General features: G+C 48.4%; 1 protein-coding gene across 1 annotated transcript in view; it reads left to right on the top strand.

Annotated features, from left to right (window-relative positions):
* Nucleotides 1-3,888: 3,888 nt before the first annotated feature.
* Nucleotides 3,889-26,240, top strand: part of CNNM2 (cyclin and CBS domain divalent metal cation transport mediator 2) — a 125,929-nt gene continuing 103,577 nt past the window's right edge. Inside the window, 1 exon segment of the mRNA XM_063337585.1 lies at nucleotides 3,889-5,541. Within this exon segment, the coding sequence (XP_063193655.1) occupies nucleotides 3,954-5,541 (1,588 nt within the window). The 5' untranslated portion in view covers nucleotides 3,889-3,953.

Genomic DNA, 26,240 nt, shown 5'->3' with positions numbered 1-26,240 from the left:
CTTTTCCGTGAAGAGCTCAACGTGGCAGCCAAAGGATGCCCCTGTTAGTTGCATTCGGGACAGGGGATGCCCCAGGCGCAGCTCCCCACCCCGTTTCTCCCAGCCCCGCAGCCCGTTCCAGGAGACGGGAATTTCCCTCCTTCCCCTTGTGCGTGGCCGCTGAAGTTTCTGTTTTCCCCCGGACTCCACCTAGCGGGAAGGACCCGAGTCCTCTGCGAGGATCGCACCTGCAGGGTTTTGCGGGGAAATGCGGCGATTCTGCCGGCCGTGGCCTGCAGCGGGCGAAGAGCGAGGGGCGAGGGGCGCTTCCGAGGAGCCAGGGCACCAAGGCTGCGGTGGGAGGCGATGGGCTGCCCTCCCGCCTCCCCCTGCGGATCCCGCATGCTCCGTCCCACAGAGGCCATTTGGGAAAGGCTGGGGGCTGCTGAAAAGCAGCGGCACCCGAGCCCTTGGGTGAGTAGCTCAGCTTAGAAATGAGGGACCGTTTCCACCCCTCCTCACACACTGATTTTTTTCCAGGAAGCACCAAATTTCCCCTCTCTGCCATTTAAACGGCATCTTGCTGTGGCGTGGGGGAAGGTAAAAAAGCAAACAATAAAATATTTGGGGTCAAAATGAAAAGTGGGCTAGTGCCAAGGATGGTCTGCAGTAGCTGTAGCGGTGGCTGAGGAGGGTTCAGCTGGCGGGGAGGCATTTCCAGAACATCTGGAATGAAAAGCGTCAGCAGTCAGGTAACACCCGACTGTTGCACAGAGACAGGGAATCCAGAAACAGGCGTGAAAGGCTGAGATGTTCAATAGCTCTTCTCCTCTGTTGGAAACAGAGCTGCGGAATACCCCATCTTGGGTGACGTGGCTAGAAAAGGCAGTTTACCATCTGTCTCAGGGGAGATACAAGATGGTTTCTACTTGTAGATGAAGCTGTCAAATCCCTGGTAAATGTGGCTCCCAGCAAGAGCTGTTCCGGGACAAGGAGGGCTCATCAGGCCTCCAGTGTTAATTCCTGACAAAATTTGGAGCATTACAAAAAAAATTATGATTGTAAAAATAATCCCAAGATTTTGAAGGACTTCTTAAGCACTGTGGACTGCTTAAGCTGCCCACTGCAACCAGCAAATTAGGGGAGCAATTAATTCACAATTTAGAGATTAAACATATAAAAATGCCTCTAAATATGGTTTCCTGGAAAGTTACCTTGCCAGCCTGTCCTTTTGGCTTTGGGCAAGACCATGAGTCTGACCTACTGGGTGTACAAAAATTTGTAAATTGTTGGGTTTAGAGCCATACTGTGATTTAAAAAATAATCCTTGGTGTTATCTGGAGTCATCAGGGCATGTATTAGCTGGCTTCAGGTAAGGGTCCCTGGCAGACCAGCCTTTGGGAGTCTGAAATTGTGTGGAAGGACCTCACTGGTGGGACCTTGGGAAGGACCTGCTGAAAAAGCAACCAAGATGCTGTTTAATCCCAGCCCGGCATAGCCCTCTTCTGCAATTACTTGAAATGACTTTCTCAAAGTCCCCAAACAGCCCATCCCAGGAGGTTTGCGGCAATTAGCTCCTGCTATCAAAGAGAGCCTCCCCAGAGCGAACGGAAGAGCAGATGGGGCGGGGGTGGTGGTGGTGTTCCTACCTGCAGACCCCTTCATTAAAAACACATGAGTCCCTGCCGTGGCCTTTCAACTTGCCTGGGGAGACGGGCGCCCACAGCGAGGTCCCCCCCTCGCATGCATACGGAAAAAGGCCACAGCTAAATGCCACTGTATTTGCATAGCACTCTTTTTTTCCAAATTCTCAGCATTTCTGGGAGGAAGCAGCTAATAAGACTTGACTTTGATTATGAACATTAGAGCGGGAGTTCTGTAGATGTGGGGGTGTCCTTGCCTGGCTTTGCTTGTGTCTGCACAGCCTTGGGTTTTTTTAGCCCCCAAGCCATGAAAAGAGGAGGTCCTGCAACACTGTCCCACGTGAGGAACCCCAAAACAATCTGTCCAACACCGGCCTGGGTGTTTTGGTGATTGCAGAGATAGATGGGCCAAATCCCCTGCTCTGGAGCATCGGTGTTCTCCCTGTGCAGGCAGGGAGGGTGCTGTGGGGCAGGAACCAGAAGTTGCGGTGCTCTGGTTCACCACGAGGTGAAAAAGGAGTGATCCCCCATCCCTGCTCACTGTGGTTAGCAGGGAGTCACCTGCATCAGGGAAGTCACGAGCATCAGGGATGCTTGGAGGCATCTGACACCTCCCTGGGGGAACAGACCTGCAGAACTGCCCCAGGATGAGCTGAATGAGGTTTGGGATCAGGAACAATTCCTGGCTACAGCCCCCAGGGCACTGTGCTGTGCTCCCCGCCGTATCGGGCTGTCCTGCGCAATCCTCTACTCTCCCATTTTCCACACACTTAAATGGAGGGGAGGCTGGTTTACCTCCTCTGAACCCAAAATGCGACGTCAGCCACCATGAGCCATACTGGATGCCCTGAGAGATGCTCGTCCCTGTCTGTCTGGGATGCCAAACTGTATCCATTGCTCATGGCTGATGGAAAGCGGAGTGACGATGGCTGGGCCGTGGGGCATTTGGGATGGCGGCACCGCAGCTGAGGCCTCGGAAGCAGCCGGCTCTCAGGGTGGTGGGACGTAACCACACACTGAAATTACAGGTCTGTTCCCGAATCAGGGCCCATCAGCCCTCTGTCCCCCCGGGCGGGACAGACCAGGGGAGTGCACCGAGAGCCCGGGGGAGCTTCGGCTGTCCCCGGTGGGAGCTCCAGGGCCCTGTCCCCACTTCCACCGACCCTATTTGACCAGGCTCGAGGTGCCCCGGGGGGCTGAGCAAAAGGCGGAGATGAGGGAGTGGAGTGCGGCTCATCCATATTTAATATTTAATATATTTAATATTTAATGTTTAATATTTAATATTTAATATTTAGTGTTCAATTTCGACAAAGCCGAGGAGATGCTGAGGAGATGCCGCGGCGCGGGGTGGGCTGCCCGGCGGGGCGGAGGGTGCCCGGGGGGGTCCGGTGCGCGGCGGCTGAGTCTTTAATTCGTTGCCGTGTACGGCGCCGGCGGCGGCTCGGGGCACAGCGGGGAGCGGGCGCGGCCGGACGGTGCCGGGAGACCCGCCGCCCCCGGCCGCCAGCAGCCCCGGCGCCGAGGACGGTGCCGCAGGGCAGGGCGCAGGCGGGAGGGCGAGGGGATGTTCCCCGCCGGGCCGGGCCGGGCCGCGCCGTACGGGGCCGCCAGGGGGCGCTGCGCGACCGCCGACCGGTGCGGCGAGGTAGCGTGGGGGGTACGATAAGGGGCGGCACGGCGGGGGGCGAGCGAGGCGGCGGGGTCCCGGACAGCGGCAGCTGCAGCGGGCCGGGCAGGGGTGGCGGGGGGAGTGCGGGCCCGTCCAGGCCCGGCCCGGCCCGGCCCGGCCCGTCCGCCCCGTCCCCGGGCGCGGGGGCTCGCGGGCCGCCCCGCCGAGCGCCGCACGCGCCATTCCCGGCCCGCCGGGCCGCACCGAGCCCCCATTGGTCGCGCCCCTCCCAAGCCCCGCCCCGCCGGCCCCGAAGCCCCGTCGCCATTGGCCGCGGCGGCGCGGCTGGCCCCGCCCCCGCCCGCCTGGCGTACACACCGGAGTCACGCGCCCCGCGGTCCGGGGAGGCGGTGGCGGGCGTCGGGGCGGGGCCGAGCCGCCATTGGCGGGGGGACGGGCGCTGATTGGCGGCGGGCGGCGCCGGGCCCGCCCCCGCCAGGCGGGCGGGGAGGGGCGGGGAGGGCAGCGGCTTGAGGCGGCGCTCGGCTCGGCCCGGCCCGGCAGTCGCCGCCTGTCGGGTCCCGCGGGCAGCCGTGCCCGCCGCCTCGCCCGCCGCCGCCGCCGCGCCCGCCACCGCCGCCGCCGCCGGGGGAGCCGGGGCACGCCGCAGGCGCCGCGCGGCGATGTGGGGCCGCGGCGGCGCCGAGCCCTGACTAAAGATGGCCGCGCTGCCCGGTGGGAACATGGCGGGGGGCGGCCGGGGGGCGCGGGTGATGGTGCTGCTGCTGCTGCTCGGCGGCTGCCTGGGCCGGCGGCCCCCGGGCGCCGCCGCCGCCGCACCGCCTGCCGCTGCCGCCGTCGTCCCCCCGCCCTCGGCGGCGGCGGAGGAGACGGTGATCATCGGCCTGCGGCTGGAGGACACGGACGACGTCTCCTTCATGGAGGGGGGCGCGCTGCGGGTGAGCGAGCGGACGCGGGTGAAGCTGCGGGTCTACGGGCAGAACATCAACAACGAGACCTGGTCGCGCATCGCCTTCACGGAGCACGAGCGGCGGCGGGGCGGGCGGGCGGCGGCGGGGGCGGCGGGGCGCGGCGGCGGCAGCGGGGGCGGCGGCGGCGGCGGGGCGGGCGGCGGCGCCCCGCAGCGCTGCGGCATCCGCACCTCGGACATCATCATCCTGCCGCACATCGTGCTCAACCGCCGCACCTCCGGCATCATCGAGATCGAGATCAAGCCCCTGCGCAAGACGGAGAAGAGCAAGTCCTACTACCTGTGCACCTCCGTCTCGGCCCCCGCCGCCGCCGCCCTGGGGCCCGGGGCCGCCGGAGGGCTGGCGGGTGCCGAGGGGCCGGCCGGGCCCCCGCCCTGGGGAGAGACCACCTGGATCTACCACGACGGCGAGGACACCAAGATGATCGTGGGCGAGGAGAAGAAGTTCCTGCTGCCTTTCTGGCTGCAGGTCATCTTCATCTCGCTCCTCCTCTGCCTCTCGGGCATGTTCAGCGGCCTCAACCTGGGCCTCATGGCCCTGGACCCCATGGAGCTGCGCATCGTGCAGAACTGCGGCACAGACAAAGAGAAGAACTACGCCAAGCGCATCGAGCCCGTGCGCCGCCAGGGCAACTACCTGCTCTGCTCCCTCCTGCTGGGCAACGTCCTTGTCAACACCACGCTTACCATCCTGCTGGACGACATCGCCGGCTCCGGGCTGGTGGCCGTGGTGGTCTCCACCATCGGTATCGTCATCTTCGGCGAGATCGTGCCGCAGGCCATTTGCTCTCGGCACGGTCTGGCCGTGGGCGCCAACACCATCTTCCTCACCAAGTTTTTCATGATGATGACCTTCCCGGCCTCCTACCCTGTCAGCAAGTTGCTGGACTGTGTCCTGGGTCAGGAGATCGGCACGGTCTATAACCGTGAGAAGTTGCTGGAGATGCTGCGGGTCACCGACCCTTATAACGATCTAGTCAAGGAGGAGCTCAACATTATCCAAGGAGCCCTGGAGCTGCGCACCAAGACTGTGGAGGACGTGATGACTCCCCTCCGAGACTGCTTTATGATCGCCGCCGAGGCAGTGCTCGACTTCAACACTATGTCCGAGATCATGGAGAGTGGTTATACCCGCATCCCCGTTTTCGAGGGTGACCGCTCCAACATCGTGGACCTGCTCTTCGTTAAGGACCTGGCTTTCGTGGACCCCGATGACTGCACTCCCCTCAAGACCATCACCCGCTTCTACAACCATCCACTTCACTTTGTCTTCAACGACACCAAGCTTGATGCCATGCTGGAGGAGTTCAAGAAAGGTGGGCTCATGCCTGTGGTGGGGGTGCAGGGGTGGGTGCTGCTGGGTGGTGGTCAGCATCTACCTTCTTGAGGTGAGGGAACTCTGCAGAGTGGCCTCCTGGGTTCCTGCTCGCAGAGGGGTTTGTGAAGGTGCATTCAGGACAGAGAACGGCCAGTTTTTAGGCATCTGCCTGTTCCCTGGGCCAGAAAGCTGATACGCGGCTGGTATGTGCCCCTGGATTCTTTTCCCCACTGCCCTGGGATGTGTGTGTGGGCAGGGTGCCAAGCAAGGTTGTTTTCTTTCTTGCTTTTTCCACTCATCTATCCGTTATAGTGAGAACCGCTGACGGGAATCCGCGCCCGTTACTTGGCCGTGTCTTCTCGGTGCTTTTTCAGCTGGGCTGACGGTGAGGAGCGGGGTGGGCGGCTCGGGTCGGTCACCCGTATCTTTCAGGCTTAGTGCGCACACACGTGCTGAGATAAACAAGGCGTTTTAGCTCCATTCATAGGCTCAGCCGGCCGACCTTACCTCTGTGCTCGCCTTCCAGTTAATTTTGATTGACGCTTTGATCTTGCAACTCATAAATAGTTTCGGGGTATTAAAATACGTTTGAAAGCACCTGTCGGTGCTACGCTTCGGAGTTACAGGTCTCTTTCCCTAGGCTTCCCTCTGCCCGCAGGACCACAGGCTCAGCAAAGACGTGACCCTTTCTCCCTCTCCGGTGTAGTGTGCATATTAATTGCATCAGAATGGGACTGAGGCTTTCCAGACCTGTCCTAATTGTAGGAGGTGTTGACCTGACTAATGTATCTTAGTTCGTGTTGGAAGCTTTTGCTTATGACTAAGGAAAAAACTTTTTTTTTTTTTTTTTTCTGCCTTTTTGAATCTGTTCTCTCAGCAGGTCAGATAATAATAATGCTGTCTGGCCTGTGCAGGGAAGTGCTTTCAAAGACATAGTTAAGTGAAATTTCAAACAGATTGGATGTGTGGACTCCCATGCTGGAAAACTGAAGGCAGCGGGAATGCCACGGAGCTCGTCGTACCCGGGGAGATCTGATCCAAGTGCCGCCGAGCAGCTCAGTCCCCGGGAGACGATCTGTCTGTACAGCTGCACTGACCCCACAGTTCAGCTAACGGGGAATACTTGAGTTCACCTTTATCAACTGCAAAAGTTGCCTGGAGAAGAACTTTGTGAATTGATGAGTGGTCTTTCTAGGTCACAAATTTAAATTACCACTTAAATTTTAGGTGCTGTTTTGTCCACGTGCTGAGCTTTGACAGCATGGCATTTGATCTCCTTCTTCCTGCTTAACTCAATTTTGGGGATTTGGAGGGTTACCCCATTGGTTTCCTCATCTTTATTCCGTTTTCATGGATAGCAGGTGAACATACTCCTGCTTTTTACTGACCAGTGCTGCAGTGGTTTTCTTTATCTCTTTCCGCTTCTGTGTAGCGATGGGGAAATGTTACTTGGGTTCAGAGCTGTTGAAGGAGAGATGAGGGAGAGCCTCCCTCGGCTGTGGGATCTGGGAAACTCAATTATGTCACTTAACTGGTGGCTGGTTAAGTTGGATTTCACCGCATGTGTGGGCGTAGGGTTGTTCTTCCCCCACCCCATTATTTGGGCTCCAGATAGCATAATGGGGTTCTTAACCTGTAGCGAGACTTGTGGGGTTTTTTTCTGGTTTTGTTTGTAGCAATGTGTCTGAAGAAATGAATATTATGCCAATTACTTTATTTGCCCTGTTTGAAAGAGATGGAATGCACTCCTGTGTGTTAACATAGGAGTCCCTTTACTTAATAGCGGGGAGAATTAGGTGCGCGTTTTAATCCTGCAAGTGTGGCTAAGCCAGTTATGCCTCCTTACAGTTCCTGAAACTTGTGCTTAAAATAGGCTTCTTAAACATTCTCCTGCGTGGCTTGGAAGGTGCAGACCAGAGATTGCTTTCCCTGGGAGCCAGAGGACTTCCCTTGCCTGCACTAGGAGACGTCCCAGTAGCACAAGTTTAGGATGACTTCCTAACATGTGTGTTCCCTCCTGAGATCGCTGTGTCCTGGAATAGTCTCTGAAGTTGTGAATTAATTCAGGCTAGTGTGATCATACTTAAATGTTTGCTCTAGAATAGCTGTGCTGGTTGGTCTGTATTGGTAAGCCCTGGTGTTAGGACCAGCTCTGTCCTAACTGCTTTCTCTTTAAAAAGTGCAGATATGGTGGAAATAAATGGCTTCCTTTGTGTCCTTTGAAGTGACTGTAAATAGCTGATAGCTTGCTTGATCTGGCATAGCGTGGTGTCTTTTGCAAGAGTTCTTCAAACTTTCTTCTTCAGAGCAACCTTGCCAAATTCCCGTGAGAATGTACAAATTAAGGGTGAGAATCAAATCGCGTTGTTACTCTCCGGTAGAGTGTTGAAAATACATAAGCTTACAGTTTTTAATCATTCCCATCCCACCACATTGACCATCTGCTGCAGGAGGCTTCCTTCACAACTCACGTATATGTCTCTCTTTCCACCCAGGTACCTGCTACCACCGTTGGGTGCAACGGGCGACTCGTGTGATAGTGCTGTTAGTTGAATACTTCAGTTGGTTTAAGGAGAGAGGCCCGGTTTTTATTTATTTATTTTTTTTTAAAGAAGTTTGGTAATTAGCTGGGTAGGTGGGGTTTTGAAGCTCACTTTTTGCACAGGAGCAAAACATTCTTAACCTGAACGCGGAATGGAGGCTCACAAGGAGGAGATTAAGAGCGAAGCATGACAGAATACATGTCCTTATGCTGTAGCGGAAGATGAAATGGGTAGTTCTGTACTTGTTTTGGTGCTTGGGCTGAACAGCTGGAGGGTTTGGTGGTGGGCCTATTATTAATGTTTTTTACCCACAATTTCAAAATAAATATCTGTTTCACTTCTATGCTGCCAGGCAAGAAACTTAAAATTAAGAGAGAGTTGCAGCACATTCCCACTCCCTTGTCGCTTTAATCTTTTAAAGTGTGAATAAACATGATTTCTGAAGCAGTCTGCAAAAAAGCTGCTCTTCTAAAGAGCGTTGTTTACTTACAAATAATAAATAAATAGCTTTTGAAAGAGGGGCAATTTTCTATTCCCATTCACAGGCGATAAACATCTACCAGCACCGTCAAATCTATTTGCCTACAAGTTGAGCAGACTGAGTGTTTAACTTGCTTGAATTTGATCATTTGACTTTAATGCAAGGAAGTGTAAGGTACCCTTTATACTGGCCTAGGAAATGACCTGCCTGACTTTGCTCGGCGCTAAGAGATCTCTCATTTGAAATCTGATGGTGGCTATTGCTCTGAAGGGGAGCAAGGCATTACCTGTTCCAGGGTTGATTTGTGTCCTGGCTCCTGAGCTGCAGCAGGGAGTGAATGAGCGACAAAGTCATTTTTGGGAAGAAGCTAATGAATTGTCTCTACTGATCTCCCTTTGCTTGTTGACAAGTGTGTGGGCTTGCTTCCCCCCCCCGCCCCCCTTTTGACAGTTTTCCTAGGTCCCTGCTCAAACACTCTCTGGCACTTGCTCTTGGTGTTTTTCACAGGCAGATCTCTGCATGTGTGATCCTAAATCCAAAGCGTTCTATTTCTAGTTCCCTGCCTGCCAGAGCTGCAAGAATTCAGCTTGAAAAGCCTCATGTTGTAATACTAATATTTCAAGATTGGCCCACTTTCTATGAGCCATTGTACGGCTGCTTTCCTGGTGGCCTGGACGGCTTGGGAAGGCAGCAGTTTCTCAATCAGAGTCCTCCTTATCTGGGAACTGAGAGTCATATGTTTTGATGTTATTTATATCTGTCTCCACTATTATGTTATACTAAAAATCAGCATTAATAACCTGTTACAAAGAAGTCACAGTAACTGTGTACAGCAGTTCTGAGCTCTTGTTTATTGAATCACATGGCAGCTTTGAGAAAATTTCCTAGATTCCTTATTACAATCATTGCCAGCTGGACCTTAGAAGATTTTTCTTTCCTAAAAACTTTGTCAGATCTAACTTCATGATCTTCCCTTCGCGCTCTGTTGGTCGTTGTCTGTTTTTAATAGTGTGTATGTTTGTTGGCTATATTTGGTGTCGACAGAGGACCTGGAGAAAAACTTTGTCCATTTCTTTTCTAGTTCCTCTTCCCCCTCCAAAGAAAACCAAGCCCCAGCAACCTGAAACCTAAACCCCTTACTTCTGAGGGAGCAGAGTAGAATACCTAGACCTACTTACTCCTCTTTTGAGCACATAGATCCTCTTTTTTGGTAGCAGGTAGGACAGCAAGTGACTGGTAGCCCAGGGATCCAAAGTTCTGCATTGCTGTTGTCGGTCTGAGGTGTTTTTTTTCCGTTACTAGTTCACTTACCTTTTTGGTACAGCTCTAACCCAGGCTTGTAGGTGGCTGCTTTCCTCGTCTTTTTGGGTTTTATGGGTTCCCATCCTGCTGAGTCTGAGTCCAGACTTCCTATGAATAACCTTTATTTAATGGATCTGAATCACAGAGTGGTTAGGGTTAGTTTATCTAACAGGTTGTCTGTCTCCTGAGCCATTTTTCTGCGTAAGCCTGTGACTGCAGCATTACGAGAAACTGGAAGAAACCACATAAATCCCTTCTGGGATTATCGAAGGCATGTAAAAGGCCTTCTTGGAAAACAATATCATTTTCAAGGCTGCTTGACTAGCAAAAGGCACCTCCTCTGATCCTTTCGGGGAAATCCATATAAAGGCAAAGGTGTTGAGGAGGTTCAGCGTGGAGACTTTTTTGTGTGAAGAGAGTAGGGGAGTGGTAGGTGGGAGGGAATTTGCCACCAAGACACAGAAGACTTAGCATGATATGCCTGCGGATTTGTTCCCTGAACAAAAATTGCATGTGGGGGTGGGGGCTGCCTCGTGACAAACTGTTTCTTGGCTGTCTGACAGCACAGCACCCGCAGGTACTGCGCTGCCAAGAGCTTTGCTGGCCTTGCAGTGCTCCTGGGGGATGCGTGCTCGTTCCACTGGAGAGGAGAGGATGTGGGTTACTGCACGCAGCCCTCCTGCTGGTATGGTAAGGGGGAGGTGTCGAGGGGAATGCATCGGAGAAAAGCTCCACTTCTTCCTGGGCTTCCTGCTGCGAAGCTTTTTTTGGGACCAGGAGAAGAAGAGATGCTGCTGGAGAGCAAACAGTGCTTCTTCACCCTGGCCTTGGTGAGGAGCCCAGCTGGAGGCTCCATTCCGCTGCTGAGAGTAGAAAGAAACGTGGTTCAGGTGGCTGGCAGGGAGAGGAGTAAGTGAACTAAATGGCTTGAGCAGCAGAGGTTTGAATCTGATGCATGTTAGGTATGATTCTTGGATTGCTTTTTAACCGATTGCTAGCAATTCTTGTCATTCAACAAAGTTGCCTTTTCCTCCCCTTAACTGTTTGCTAAGTTAGCAAATGCTTTCCTACACTGAAGCTGATGGGAGTGAATTCCACCACAAGTGAACCACGTTCCTGTCTGCTTTCTCTGTGTCTGTAAAGGTTATCTGTAATAGGCACAGATGTAAACTTCAGGTCAGTCTGTGCAGCCTGCAGCATTTCACAGCCAACTTCAGAGTAGAATAGAAAGAGGCAGAATATCAACTTCTGAGCAAATTCAGTAGTGCAGGAAGATGATTAGGTAGTTTAACCATTGCGGTATTCTTCCAGGGCTGAGATTTTCTTGAGTGTCAGTATTTCTCTGCCAACATGAGCTTCTGAGGAGCAGAACATTTTCTTGGTGAACTTCAGTTGGCTCTAAGGGTGTCATAACAATGACAGCAAATCTTCTGCAGGAATAAGTGTCTGACAAAAGCCTGTGGCTGCTTAGAGAAAGTATTAGAAGAGCAAATTTATTTTGTTCCCCACAGAAGCTTACTGACCTCATCAGGCTGTGATTCAAGAAGTTATGGAACTAAAGATACCGTCTTTATTAAGTAGCGCTAGATGCCCGTTTCTTTCTGTGAGTGTGTCTAATCAACACTGAGCCTTTGTCAGCTCTGGGACACAGACAAACAGCAATAGTGGGGTATGTTCCTGTCAGTAGCTTTGTAGTGCTGGTGGCAGAAAGGTGGATCTAAAGGTTGCATTTCTGATTAGATGTCTTCATACAGAAGTCAGAAAGGTCATTTTTTGTTTTGGCACGCAGTGATGGCACTCTAGCTGGTGAATGAGGGAATTAGCCACTTCACACCTCATAGATGTTATGAGCCCCAGTCCCCTCCCTTTTTTATCGATGGAATCATTATAGTTAGTGGGAGTATTGGAGGCGTTACTAGGTCACATAGCTTGGACCATCAGTGCCATTAGACTGTAGACAAGATCTGCTCATCTTCCTGGTATTGACTAGTGTCACGTTTTGTCTTGCTTACTTGCAGGGCAAATGTTCTAGTGCACAGGAATTAAGACCCAGAAGAATTTGAAGTCTCACTGCTTCACCTCTTCTAAACACTTTGCAATGTATGCTTAATATCAAGAGTCATAATTCAGTTTTACAGCTGCTTAGGGACCATCAAGTAGGCCTAGAGTGAACGGAGTGGCTGAGCAGTGTGTTGAATGAGTCTGTCTCATCCTGCCATGCCTTTTCCATTAATACTTAACAAGAGCTTGCTTTTTCGTTAGTTTATGTACCTCTACAGGGTTGTGGTGCAATTGCTGGCATAGGTATACCACTTGCACTTCTAGTATTGAGTCCCTCCCAATTTCACTAATGGAGCTTGTAAAACTAGCCCTCAACACAGAGTACTCCAGTACTCTGAACCATACGCTGGTGAGCATGACCTGGCACTCTTGTTAATTTGACAAGGTCCTGAAATACAGCCTACCAGCTACAAATAGGAGTGTAAATACTTGGTGCTAATGAGCTACAGCCAACAGCACACAGCTAACAGTCCCAGATCAGGTGGTTAATCCAGCCTGGCTCCTGCCAAGGTCACTGAGTCATTTCAGAACTAGTGATGGGTTTTGTTTCACTTTTCAACAATATATAATCATAGAAAAAGAGATGCATAAATTTGTCATTAACCTTCTTGTGGAATCCACCTTTTCCCTTGGCCTAGAAATCAACATGGCCCAGTAGTTGCTGGCAGAAGAAGCTATGCTGGGAATAAACTAGGGCTAAGTGTGATGGCGTACAAAGCATCTGTGAGATGCTGGTTACAGAATATAATAAAGCTGGTTACAGAACTATAAGGGGACAAGATGACCTAGTCACCCCAAGGTAGGTCTCCTTACAGAGAGGTAGGTTAGGGAAGTTAAAGGGATGGCCTGGAACAGGGAAGTTGAGAAGCCCCTTAATGTTCTAAATGGCTTTTTGTACAACGCGGGGTATTGAAGTTCTGAGTCTTCAAAACACGTTGTTAGGAGTTGAGCCAGAGGAAGTAAATTCTACTAAAAGATTTCCCATAGCTTCTTTAAAAAAAAACAAACCCAAAACAAACAAAAAAGCCCACCACAAAACTACGTGTGTGTCCGCATGTCCCCCCCCCCCCAAAAAAAAAAACCCAAACAAAACCAAAACAACAAACCAACCCCAAACAAAACAAACCAACCCCAAACCACAACAAACCCACCCCATAATGTTACAACTTCAGGATATGTAACCATACTGTGTCTTTCACAAAGGGGACTTGGAGGAACCAGGTCCCTATTTGACACTCCAACTTGAAACGTGAAGTTGCAATATCAGAAGGTTAGGTGGCAGAGAGATCCATTATGTTTAGAGAGAAACTGGATGTTCTTTTGACTTGCGACCGGAGTTACACCTAGGGGATGGGCTTAGCACAGTGGCCAGCTCAGCTTATCTTTCCATTCCTGGTCCTCTATAACAAGGAGGCTTGCTTTCTTTCCAAACTTGTCTCTACTAATTCTTTCCCTTTTTGTCTTCCTTTACTCAAAAGTGCTCTCTTCCCTGTTCATGACTCTGTCTGTAGTATCGTTCCACTCTGGAGAGTCATGAGTAGGAGCCCTTGGAGACCTTTGAGCTATTGTTCTTGTGTTTTGTGTTTAGAATTGCCTGGGAGCCTTCTAGAATTTTGGTAGACAGCCAGTCTCCACTGAAGAGAAGAATGACTTTCAGGATTTCCACACTTCTGTGTTGTCCATGGGACATCATATGGTCTGTCTGTCTTTGACGACTGTTATTTTAGTAGACAACCTGTAAATGCAAGAGGTGTTTCTTTGTCTAGGTTGGCTGGCATGTTGGAAATTACGATTCTTACATGGGTGTTTGGTTGTTTTTGTGATTTAAAGACATGAGTTAGACTTGCGCTTTACCTACTGGTGATGATATCAGCTTTAGAGGACTAGTGAAAGAATACTAGAAAAACAACTTGTCTTGTAACCAACTTGTCTTGAAATCCCCAAACCCTAGACTGAACAGAAACCTTAAAGCTAAGAGAGCTTGCATGAATGGAACTTAGTTCTTGTCTCTGTATTGAAGCATTTTGCTTGTAAACTGTTGGGTGTAATAATTTCAGTGTTGATATATGAAGCAACAGCCCTTCTCGTCAAGGAGTTGTACTTTGAAAGGCAGAGTAAGTGTGATGCCTGTCAATCTGGGAGGTGAAACCTGATGATTATTGAGGCCTCAAGAGTTACAAGTTAAGGCCATTCTGCTGCAGTTACTAATTAACCAAGCAAGAGCTTTGCTCCAGCCAAAGGAGCTGGGGCCAGGAGATGAGCACATACATTTAGTACAAAAGATCTGTACAGTTTTGTTTTCTGTAATGCTTTCCGTTGGGATTGCACCATTCTTTTGCTGGCAGTCCTAAAAGGATCCGCTCTTCAAATGAGAGCGGTGTTGTAACATTGCTATTGCTTTCTGCAGCGTGAACCGTGCCATCAAGGCCGGGCTCCTACTTGCTTGAGTTTCTGTCCCGCAGCAAGCACGAATGAAAGTTTGTTGTTGTTGCTTTTTTTTTTTTAATAGTGTTTTTTACAATGGTATAATCTCTTGCAGTGATATGATGGAGCCATCCATGACTGTTGATCTTTGTGGAGCTGAACAAGGCTTTGTTTTCCCCACTTGTCCATGGGTAGTAAGGGCAACAAAATGCAGACTCTGCCTTAGTTGGATACTCTGCTGCCAGCAAAGTTTTAAGAAGCACCTTGCTGCTTCTGGTTTCCTTCCAGTCCTCCACCTCCTGCTTTCAGAAGATTGTCCTGCCTGCCCTTTGCATGGAGGGGTTCGAAGTGCAGGCCAAAAAGTGAGCCTGCAGGACCCTTCTCCACGCAACGGTTATGTGAGGACAAGGATGATCGGTTGCCAGCTTTTATTGCTTGTCAATTGCTTGTCAGCAATTTCTAGACTCCTACAAAAAAGGAAGAAAATCTGCCGGTGTGAACTTGTTCTTGATAAAAATTTACAATCTGGCATTGCAAGTAGGTGTGGCTGTGGGCTTTAGGCAAGCTGTAGGCTCAGTTCTTCCTATCTAACCTGGGACATCTTTCCTTTGGAAGCAAGTACAGCTCCCACAGTTACAACTCCCGTGCGCAGCAAGTGCAGGCAGGGGCCTTCAGTCGATACTACAGGGCACCTAGTAAGAGGCTTCAGTTAGGTTTTGTGCTAGTTAAGGTGGGCCTAAATTGTGAATTAGAGTTATTCAGTAGCTCTAACTTGAAGTCCAAGGGACATCACTTTTTCGCCTCAAGGTGGATAAATTAGCGTGATATGTTTTGCTGTGTGAATTTGTGTGGGTTTTTTCCCCCCTGTCGTGTAACTGAGGTATATGTACAGATAAAGCTTTTTGACTTCTGGCTTTTATTTTAGTGTGTTGATGTCGTATGTGGGGAGGGGAGGAGGAAGCATCTCTCAAGATACCAGTTATATGAAAACTTGCTGCCTAGGTCTCGCTTTTCCTCCAGCAGTGGAGAGGAGTAAGGGATGCCTCACCAGAGGCTGGGTCAGTGGTCCTGTGGGTAGTCCTGTATGGACTACATGGTTGTAGTGGTATGGCATTTATGCTTTTCTTCACATGTGATCTGGTTCCCTGACCTCGTGGGGAATAACTTTTATCTTCTTGTTGATAGTCTAGTTTGCCTGGAGCCTTTTGGAGTGGTTAGGCTTGAAAACACTGATAACTCCCCAGCTAAATTCAAGAACTTCATGCTGTTCACTGGGAGTGTGGTTTTTTTTTTTTTTCTTTCTTTTAGTGTTGAAGATCTGCTTGCGCTATGTGAATGGAATTTCTCCCAGAAAAATCAAAATCCCTATCAAAATCATTGTCTGTTTCTCACTTAATGAAAATCCTGTATAGTGTACTTTAGACTCAACATCAGGCTCTAGAAGTTGAGTGCTCACTTTCAAGAGAAATGAGAGGCTTTCTTGTATCACGTGTAGAAGAAAGCCTACTTCTGTTCCTTCTGAACTAGCGTATTTGTGTCTTCCGATGACCCTTAGAGACATCACAACATGCTTAAAGCTTTATTCCCTTTCCACATGATGGAGCCTACCTCTCTATCATAATCAGGGCTGACAGTTTTGTAGGTCTTTCTGTTTGGTTGACGAAGGCCCAGGGGGGATTACGATCACTAATGTGGAATTGGTTTGCCAGTAGTTTACTGGTTTAATCCAGCTTGTGTTGTATTGTCTGAAGTCTCCCATGGAGAACCTGGAAACCGAGAAGTTGCACAGTTCACCCCGCAGGCAGTCTTGGTGGGGGGTGAAGCTTCCCAACGTGGGAATCCCCTGAGGACAGAGCTTGAGGAAGGCAGCTGGGGCAGTGAAAAAACTTAATTACCTGCATAATAGATGCAGTCTCCAAGAACTGCAGCGATCTGTTGCTCGATGCCAATCGTAGGGTTGAACCTGTGAGTGCAGTTGTAGTGTGTGCAGCCAATGTGCAGGCAAATACAGTACCTTTCTTTTGTGCTGCTTTCTCCAATGCCCCTGGGGTTAAGGGTGTGGATGAAGGTTTCCCTGTACTGTGTGATGCACCACAGACGGGAATCCCGATCTCTCCTCCACCTCTCTGCAGGGACGCACCTGCTGTGCATAGGATGAGAGGTCTATCGGGAGAGCTCCAATGTCAATGGCTCTGTTCTGTTAAATTTTTTTTTCTTTCCAGAACAGCTGTTTTGAATTTTCCAGTTTTTGCTGTAATCTTTGAACAAGCTTTTTGGTTTTTTGTTTGGGTTTTTTTTTTTTGGAGGTGAGAGACTGGGGAAGGGTGTGGGGTGGAGGGAAGACACATATATTTGAGTGTTGAGGGCATTTTCATTTCTGATTCCTGGCCTGAGAACTGGGTTTAAACTTGTTGCTTGCCTGCTGTTTGAGCATGGTCCAGTGGTAAGAGGCTTTAATGCATTTCTTCTTTGCAAATCATCAACCTCACATCTTCCAGTAAAGGAAAGAATTTGGGAGTATAGCTTCCAAGAGTAATAGCCTTCACAGCCCCATGCAACGCACAGGCTCCAACCAAAAAGTTCCAAGGAAAATATTCAGAAAGGAGGAAGTTGTCTAGCATATCCCTGACAGTTTTGCATTTAAACCATTGGGCTTTGCGGAGAGATCAGTATGCTCTCTTTTTTTTTTTTTTCCCCCCAGCTAAACATGTAGCCATCCTGGAACTAATAACTATGTTGGAATTTCTTAGTCCAAGCATAGAGTTAAGAGAAATTAACAAAATGCCTCTTATTTTCCAAGTTTATATTGATGTTGCTCTGTAGTTTGCTGTTTTTCCCACTATCAAATTAATCTGTAGCTGAAAACACACTTGGAAGTATTGGAGGCTGGATCCAGGTACCCTGCTTTCTATTTGCATCTACCTCCTGATCAGTAGAAAGAGCTGAGTGCCTTGAGAAGTGCTTGAAAGGCTTAAAGGAGGATGCTGAGCAAAGAGCCACCATGAGGAAGCTGGTAGGCTTGGGCGCTTGGGTGGCATTTATGCTGAATCTGGGTTGACATCTATTTCCTCTGAAAAGCACTAAAATAGCAGTGTCCTGCCAGATGTTAGAGGAAGCTTCAGTGTGAACGTTCTGTCAGGAAGGAATGAAGTGCTTTAAACTCAAGAGATCCTTTTAACGAATGAGCTTATCTTAACCATCCTCTCCAGTGCTGCAGTTCGTAGTTGTGACAAGACATGGAGGTGTACTGTGGTTAAACATGTACTCCCACAGCTAGAGGCAGCATGCAGTTTCTGGGAGCAAGAACTCTTGCTGTGGTGATGCTCATGAACAATTCTCCTAATAAAAGGAATCCTGATCTCTGTGTCTTCTGTGGCTTTGAGGATGATTGGGACATAAAAAACCTGAAGATATATGATTGGATGCAAAAGTTCTTGCAGATAGTTTTATGACATTAAAAAAAAATAATTCTATTCCTAAATTTAAAGCATACAGGAGATTTAATTTTCCTATTCCTGATTGTTTCCTCCAAAAAGGAAAAATGATCTGAGGAAGTCAAGGGCATGACTGCTTCAAGTGAGTTGAGAGTTGGGCAAGGGCAGGGTGGAGGGTTTGACCTTTCGGATTTCCTAGTGCTGTCCAAAATTGCACATAGACTGCGATGCTTTCTCCTTGTGCTTCAGGTAGTTCATCCTCATTCTAGAGCAAAGTTGTGTCCCCTTCCGTTGTATCAACTGAATGGTTTTGTGGGAGCCAGTATATTTCAGGTTGTCTCCTGTAATTTAAGGTATGTAACAGGAGTTTGGTTTAATCTTCATGTACTAGATTCCTTGCATGGTGATGGCAACTTTCTTTATATTGACAGTCCCTCCCGTGACTCAGATTTTGTTACTCTTGCCCTCAGGTCCTTGGCTGTCAATGTTGTTATTTAGTGTTTTCACTCTGATTTCTGCAGATCAACGTGTAGTTCTCCTAGCGCTGTTTGTTGGCAGAAGGTGAGGAAAATCCGAGAGAGACAGTAGCCACAGATGAGATGAGGCCATCCAATAGACAGCTGTGTGGAGACACAGTTAAGGTGAATGCCACAATGGTGAATGCTTTGTTCTGTGTAGCATTATGGGTACTAAAATTGCTGCTGTAAAGTTCATTGGCAGGTGCTTTCTAACCTCTTACTGACACAGGGGTGTTTAATCTGTGGCTTTTTCGTTACAGTGTTAGAGGTGCCATTTATCCTTTTATCCTATGCTGCTTGGCTTTTGTGTTTTTGGTTTTGTAAGTTTTGTTTGGTTGGTTGTTTTTTTTTTTTTTTAATAAAGTAATGTCCAGTTTAGCTTGATTATGAGCTAAATATTTTTCTGTTTTGCTGGGCTGAAAACTTAGTAGGCGAGTCTTTAAGTGGCATGCCTGTTATTGCGTAAATTCCCAGTCTTGAGGGATACGCAGGTAGCTCTCCTTTTTTCTTGTTGGTGACAGGGTGGTAACCAAAGTATGATTAAGAACCTTGGCTCCTTCCTGAGCCAGGGACTCTTGAGCTGTATTCGTGGTGCAGCTGGAAAGTTTTTCTTGCACCATGGACAATACCAGAGGCTAACACAAGAGTGTTCCTCGTTGCCATCCGTTCCAAGGGGCCTTGAGCAAGCTGGGTAAGAGGGATCCAAGTCTGTTCTCACTGCTGGTGAAATTTGGGATGAAAAAGATAGCTTAGGTGGGCTTTCCCCTTTATTCCATGGTGATGTGATACGGGGGAATAGCAGCCCATCAACCAGCTATTTGTCAACAGTTAAGGGAGTGTGCAAGATCTGTCCTTTTGATAGACTAACCCTGCTCTAGGGTGGTGGTGCAGGCTACCTTCTTGGTATGCCGTCCAATCTGTCCTACTTTTTCTGAGTGTACTGACAGAGGCTGGATTCTGCCAATGGTTTGATGGTTGTTTTGGGCCCATGTGCATGTCAGGGTCTAGGCTGGACTCGCCTCCATGACACAAAATTGAAAGAACCTGTGTCCTGTTGATACCGTTATCACTATGTCTCTTCATGCTTCCGTTAATGACTGATGTGTGATTAAAGTGTCTGTTACTGTAGAAGCTCAGTGTTGGACTCCTAATCAAGGGCACCATTGTGTTGTGCTAGCATGAAGAGTTTTGCTGCGGTTGTGATCACATTGATCTGTCTAGCTCCATCCTGGTTCTTTATTGTTTTCTTTGACATAGGAGGTAGAAACAGAATGCAGGAGCTGAGAATTTTGCTGCTTGTCCCATTCAGAAAATGGATTTGACTGGAACAGTGAAGACATGATCCATTTTCTCATCCCTCTCCCGGGGCTTAGGCTTGCGCAGGGGAGGAGCGGACAGGGCTTAGTTGACCTTCTTTCCTTGACTGACTAGAAGAAGAGGTGAGTGAACGATGTCCTCCAGTGAAATGGGAATTCAGAAATCTCAGTGGAAAAGTTGCTACTAGAAGTGACAGAAATAGATTTCTGGTTTTAGAGGAAATGACTTTTCCTTAATTTTTAATTCCTTTGTGTTGGAACAGAGAGATGAAGGGAGTGATGGTAGGATCAGGTAGGGCAGCCTTGGAGTGCTGCACAAGGAAGAGCTGGGAGTGTCGCAACCTTTGAGTTGCTAACCTTTTGAAGTCGCATGGGGTAGATGTCTTATTACCCTTGCCCCAGCGCATGCACATTTTTGCCTGTGACATACCAGGCAAATTGCCTTCTGCCTCAGAGGTGGTGAAGGGTTGTTAAACCTGTTTGGCTTCGAGGCAGTCATTCTGGGGATTCTCTTTATCTGCACGCGTGAGGGTCAGGAGGCCTGCAGAGGCCACTCTCCTCTTCCCGTGTCCACTCCGCAGGATCAGCGCTTAAGGCAAAAGCTCCTGTGTTGGGCGAGGGGTTTTAGTAAGTGCTTACAAAAAAAGTAGTAGATTGTCCCTCCGGGGCAGGTGAGGGAGCTGCAACGCTTGTGGGGAAGTCTGCAGCCACAACTGAACAACCCAGTGACTTCTCGCAGTAGGGGAGGGTGCTTGAGTGTTTGAAGTGAAGATTTTATTACAGAAATTGAACGCTAAACTGGGTTTGCAGTTTGATTTAAAATTCAATAGTAAATTCTTGAAGCCAATTGTCATCTGTTTCTTACTTTCCTTATCAGAATAAGCTGTTTTCAACATAAGTGACTGAGTGCATTAGTGTCTGTCGAAGCTCTGACTTCAGCATGAAGAAACAATTTAGCTGCATCATGTACACATAGATGCATCTTGTCAGTGGTCATGTTTCTTGGTATATAGCACAGCTGTAGCAGGTGACAACAATACTGAACAAAATGGTGTGCATTTCTGTTTGCTTCTATTTTTTTCTTTTTTCTATTCTTCCAGCTATCGCAAACTCCTGCGAGATTGCTGAGACAAGCCTGGGTATGAGGGTGGTCAAGGAGAATCCAGAAGCTCTGGAAAGAGGGAAAGTGGGAGAACTGCAGTTGTTCAGTGTATGGAAGCAGGTTAAAGCATAAAATACAGAAACTGAAATCTATCATACAAAAATAGGAAAAAAAAAAAAGTAGGGTGGAACCTACTGATGAGAACAATCACTGAAGTATCTGACCTCCCTCTACTACTCTTGCTACAGCTGACACCCTCCTGACTTGCTGCTTGTGCTCGCCTGTGTTTTTGGCGTGTCTCAGCGGTCCACTTAATGTTACTAAAACAGGTGCCACATAGACACAGGCAAATGAGCTTTTCTTACTGTTCCACCAAAGGATATGACTCATCGCTGAAGTGATGGTTCATTTAGCGGAGCAGTTAAACTAAAAGTATGGAAATTGTCAGGGTTTCCAGTGATAACTGTTTCCTTTGGATATTTTTTGTGTTATGGACACATCAAGGAAACCTTTGACTGTGAGCACTGGTCTACTAGGAATCGACTTGTAGCTGTAAGCTTAATTTATGTGGGCCTCATAATGCAGGTGACTGTTTGGTAGCGGAAGCTGAGCTCCATTTGAACCTGTAGAAGATTATTGACTTGATCTTTTAATCTGTCAGCTCATTCTTCACTCCTGTTTTCTGCTCGGATGTTGTAGTTTTGAGATGTTTTTGGAAAGAGTACTGGGAAAACTTGCAAACATTTTTCAAACAAAAGATGGTTTGTGTTCATGGCTGGGAGGGTTCATTTGGACACTTGCTCTGAATTTTTTTTTTGTTTGGAAAACTGAAGTTCTTAGAAGTTAGATGGCCTTGGCTTTCTTTGTTCTTTCTTCTGTCTCAGACATCTGTATCAGCTCTCTCACCGAGCTCTTTATCTTACTTGGCTTTTCTGTGGATGCCTGGAGGCCTTGGCTCACATTCTCAAGAGTGTCCACTGGTTCGAGAAGCCATTGCTGCTATCAAATTACCTTGACAGCTGTTGTCCCATTTCATATTTGCCATCCCCTCCCCCTGGCTCCCTTGTGATTTTTGGCAGAAATTGTGGCTATTGAGCAATAAAACTTGGATCTGAGAATCCTGTTGCTGGTGGGAAAATGAGATGAGAGCACGCTAGTTAATGCCTTGCAACTTGACTTCTTGCTGATGTATAATCAGTAGCATCTTTATTTAAAAACAAAACCTACCACTGGCTACTCTGTGGATTGAGCGGATGGTTCATTTACTGTTCATCTGGAGTTGTGTGATAGGTGCTGGGCTTTTAAAATACACTCTATACCAAGACGTATATGACCAGGCAAGCTCTTGATTTGGAGTCCTTTACAAATGCCTGTGCATAAGGACTGCAGAACAGCTAGGATGCTCATGTTAATTAAAGTAATCCATAAGGGCACAACTGACTTTGTCTTCATGTTAATTTTATTGATGATCCTGCCCCTGCGTAACCTGGAATAGAGCTCCTGAAGTACTATTTAGTAGACATTCTTTATGACCCTATGAGAAGCAGTTGGTCTTGCTCCGATTCGAATTAACAAAATGCAAAGATAGCATTTGGGGGCTCTTTTGTGTGTGTTTGGGGATTTTATTGCCATTCTTCTAAATGCAACCATAAAACACCTCTGACAGCTGACAGAAGTGGCGATGATCTTGGGACCAACCATCGTAAGAGAGCTGCCATCTACGTAAACCTCTCCTTTTAAGATGTTTTGTGTTTCCTTTGTCAGTTGTTTGAGAAGTTGGCTGATGCATGGCATGCTTTAATCTCTACTGATCATTCCTCTTATCCCTGTTGGAACATGTCAGCAACTAAATTTTGTGTAACATACTGGAAAAATTAGGAAGGAAGGAAGGAACAGATCTTAATTGGGAAGATGACTGACAGAAAACAATTAATATATCTAGAACACTCACGTCTGAGGAATACATATAGGAAAAGCATATAAAAATTGTTTTGCTTGCAATGTGCATGATTTACTAGCTGATAACATCAGTGTGAAATGTAAAGCTTGTAAAAGTCTGGATCAGACCAGCCTTAATGCATGTCTTACAGCTTCTAAATTACGGTGCCAAAGGGGGAAGACCAGCCTCCTACTGAAACACGTGCTGCAACTGTTTTGTACGTGTCTGCGGAGAAGGGTATTTTAAGCAGTTGATGAATGGTTCTGGTGTGTGTGGAGTGGAATCATGACTTCATTCAGCGGCTGTAAATTTGAGGGCTGGCACCTTGGGGCTCCATTCTGGTAGGAGCTGGTGGATTGTGGCCTGTTGCGTGGTCTCAGGTGCTGTGGAGTCCTCCTGGGTTGTGCTGAAGAAGAGCTGGGGATGTAGTGCAACCAGCGGTGAAGTCAAGGGGGGAAAATTCAGAGAGCATAGGGTCAAAGAAGATGCCCTCTGACTTTGGAAAAATCACAACTACATCAACATTACCCCCTGGAAAAGAAATAGAAGTAAAATAGAGAATGGATTACATCTAGATGAAAAATGCACGAAGTGTCCCTCCCATAGCTGTAACATTTGAGTTGCAGGATGAGATGCACGGGTTTTTTGTTGACATGTGGGGAAATAACTTTTTACTGACTTTTCTTCCCCCCCCCAAAAAAAAGGAAAACAAAAAACGCTCATAAGTCCTCAATTTGGTGCACAACTTGGTTAAAATGTTCAGGGTTTTGTTTTGTTTTTTATTTAAGAAAAAGTGGCAATTTTTCCTCCCTGCCCTGCATCCCTTGCTACCCTGGCATTTAAGAGGGGTTTAAACAAGGTGCTCCTTGGTCCGGTCTCTCCATGGTGATCGCAGAAAGCGCTGGAAGGCTTGAGCTTCCTGCGATCCCTGGCACGTCTTCCGTTACGCAGCGACGGTTATTGTAGCAGTAGGGGACTTGTTAGTTTTCCAACTGCAGTTCCCAGCGAACGTGTCCGCTCTGCGGTGTAGACTCCTGCATGTTCGGTGTTAAAATAGTTCTATAGCTTTCAGGCATCTTGCATTTCAAATATGGGTGGAGAAACAAGTGTTGGCCTTTAAGGCAGGGGTTTCAAAGCTTTTTTGATATCAAAGGCCATGTTGACAACTTGGCAAGCGCTTGTGGGCCCGAGCGTGTTAGATCTTTAGGATAGGAGCTGACTTGCTGCTGGCGTTGGAAAGGATGTTTTGCATTGTTTAAATGTATTGTCAGGTGTGTTATGCCCTTTCTTTGCAACGTGGCTGCTGAAATATCTCCTCCTTTCGTGCTGGGCTTGGCTCCCTTTCCCGTCAGCCAGAAGGGGTTAATTTGCTGTTACAGTCCATTCTTGCTGTCCAGTCTTTTTGGCTTGAACCTGCTTTTGTGGGGAATCCCAGCTCCCGACCCCTCTGCCAGCTGCGGAGGGTGGCAGGGAGCTTTTTGGGGGACACATTCAGCTGGGCTGGCTGGTTGCGGGGTGGGAGGAGGCATCTTGGCTGTGAGTCCATCATGGCCCTCTCCCAGGGGTGGGAAGCGGGCAGGGTTCTGCAAAACCAGGAAAGCAGCCGGTTCTGGCAGGGCAGAGCTTGTCTATCCTGGTCAAGGTCTCAGAGGTCTCACCAGGTTACGTGCTTGTGGACTGTTTGAAATACCAACGTGTGTCGCTTCCGCTCTGCTCTTGCCCTTCCCAGCCCTGCTGAACCGCCACTCTGCTCTCTTGCACTGGGGGCACCGGCGTCAGTGGTTTGCTGTTGTATTTGAGCATCTTTAGATGACAGGCGAGCAGTACTTAATGAGCTATGCTTACATCTATAAGAAGGTTTATTTTCACGTCCTGTGTGAGGGACATGAAGTGTCAGTGCTACAAGGCAGTGCAGAAGGATAAATGTGGTACACAGAGATGGACCAGAACTTCTCTGAACCTCAGCCCTGTTGCGACCAGCGTAGCCGTGACAGTGTGGAGTGCAGCCAGGCAGGTCATTTGGGTCCTCATCTGGCTCATGGATGGAGCTTGTGGCCCACGTTGAGCTCTGGCTGTGCTGCTGGCTGGAAGGAGCAAAGCTGGCACGGATCTTTCAGCTTTTAAATGCAGTCACAGGTTTATGGTCAGAGGTGGAACCGTACTTTCAGAGCGACATTGTTTTGCATGAAAGTCCAAACAACAAATCTGTAGCAGTGTGGAGGAGAAGCCAGTTCTCCTAACTCCTGGTCATGTGCTTTCACCACAAAGACCCTGTTTCTTCTTTTACTTAACTGAAGAATTCCATTAGATCAAAAGCTAGTTAAGGAAAATAGAGCCCCATGTGGTCCTGTGTGGTTACTTAGGCAAGTGCTATTTTTAGGAATCCCAATTGAGTAAGCCCTGGCTCTCGTTGCTGTTAAAAGTCTATGGAAGTAAAATCAAAACTTCTACCTTCATCTCAACTGCATGTAGGCCACTTGGCTCCAGCCATTTGGGTGTTTTTGCCTCACTTGTGCCTCCCCCAGCTCATTCCCTGCCTTGTGGGGATTTTTGCCTTTCCAAGTGAATCAGTTCCTTGGGCATGAGAAATTTGGAATAAGGCAGGTAGGAAGAAAGGAGTTGTTCCCATTCTGCACCTTTGAGGATTGTTATCAGAGTTGTTAATGAGCTCTTGCCCTCCGGTCCTAGGGTTCTGCCTAACTCTGCTCAATTGCTTCTCCTTGCTTTAGCTTCTGTGGCCCAGTTTCATTGATCTGTAGAAGATGCTCCTTGCATGCTTCTCCCCCTACCAAGAGCAGGGAGCCCAGGTTTGCAAAATGTGACTTATTTGCAGTTCTTACTCCTCGGTGCTGCTGAAGAAAACTTCTTGCTCGCAAAGTTTTGTATACAGACCTGCTTGACCTGCCTTGTAGGAGCATTTGTAGGGGGGGGTGATGATGGAAGACAGTTTGGTCTTGAATTAAAATATACGAATCCAGTTCCTTTTCTGGAAACGGTCGCCTGATGATGACCAGATTCCTCTCCACAACTTCAGGCCCCAGCTTGCATCATGTAGAGATTTCAGTGGTTATTTTTGTCAGTATTTTCTTCTGAATCTGAGCAGAAAAGCAGCGGAGGGGTAAGGTGGAGGGCATGGCAGGAAAAGAGGCTAAAGCCTGAGAAAGCTTTGGGAGCGCGGCTCCGGGGAAAGCCTGCTGAACCTTTTCTGAGCTGGCTGAAAGGCTGCGAACCGCAAGCGGTACTTTGTTTGATTCATACTCTTTGTACAGAATTCTTTCCCATGATTTTTTATTTTGAAAAAATATTGTGAGGAAATCACTCTGTCCCTATTCTAAATGGAAGAATAAATTTGTAAGGGCCTGGAGATTTAGCCAAAGGACTTGGTTCAGAAGTGAGGGCAAACAGTGTTTTGTGTCTGAAGACCCTCTGGCTCAGAATTTTCTTCAGGTTGCATGATCTCTGCTTGAAGAACCCTTTGACTAAAAACAACAGCAACAACAACAAAAAATCTTCTGAAATCTTGTGTCGGGGCTAAAATTCTCTGCGTTACCAGGCTGTGTGGAGAGGCATAATAATA

This window comes from Chroicocephalus ridibundus, chromosome 6 (genome assembly GCF_963924245.1).
Source record: "Chroicocephalus ridibundus chromosome 6, bChrRid1.1, whole genome shotgun sequence".
Classification (NCBI taxonomy): Eukaryota; Metazoa; Chordata; class Aves; order Charadriiformes; family Laridae; genus Chroicocephalus; species Chroicocephalus ridibundus.
Note: the sequence above shows the minus strand (reverse complement) of the source record. Positions and strands in the feature narration are given on the sequence as shown.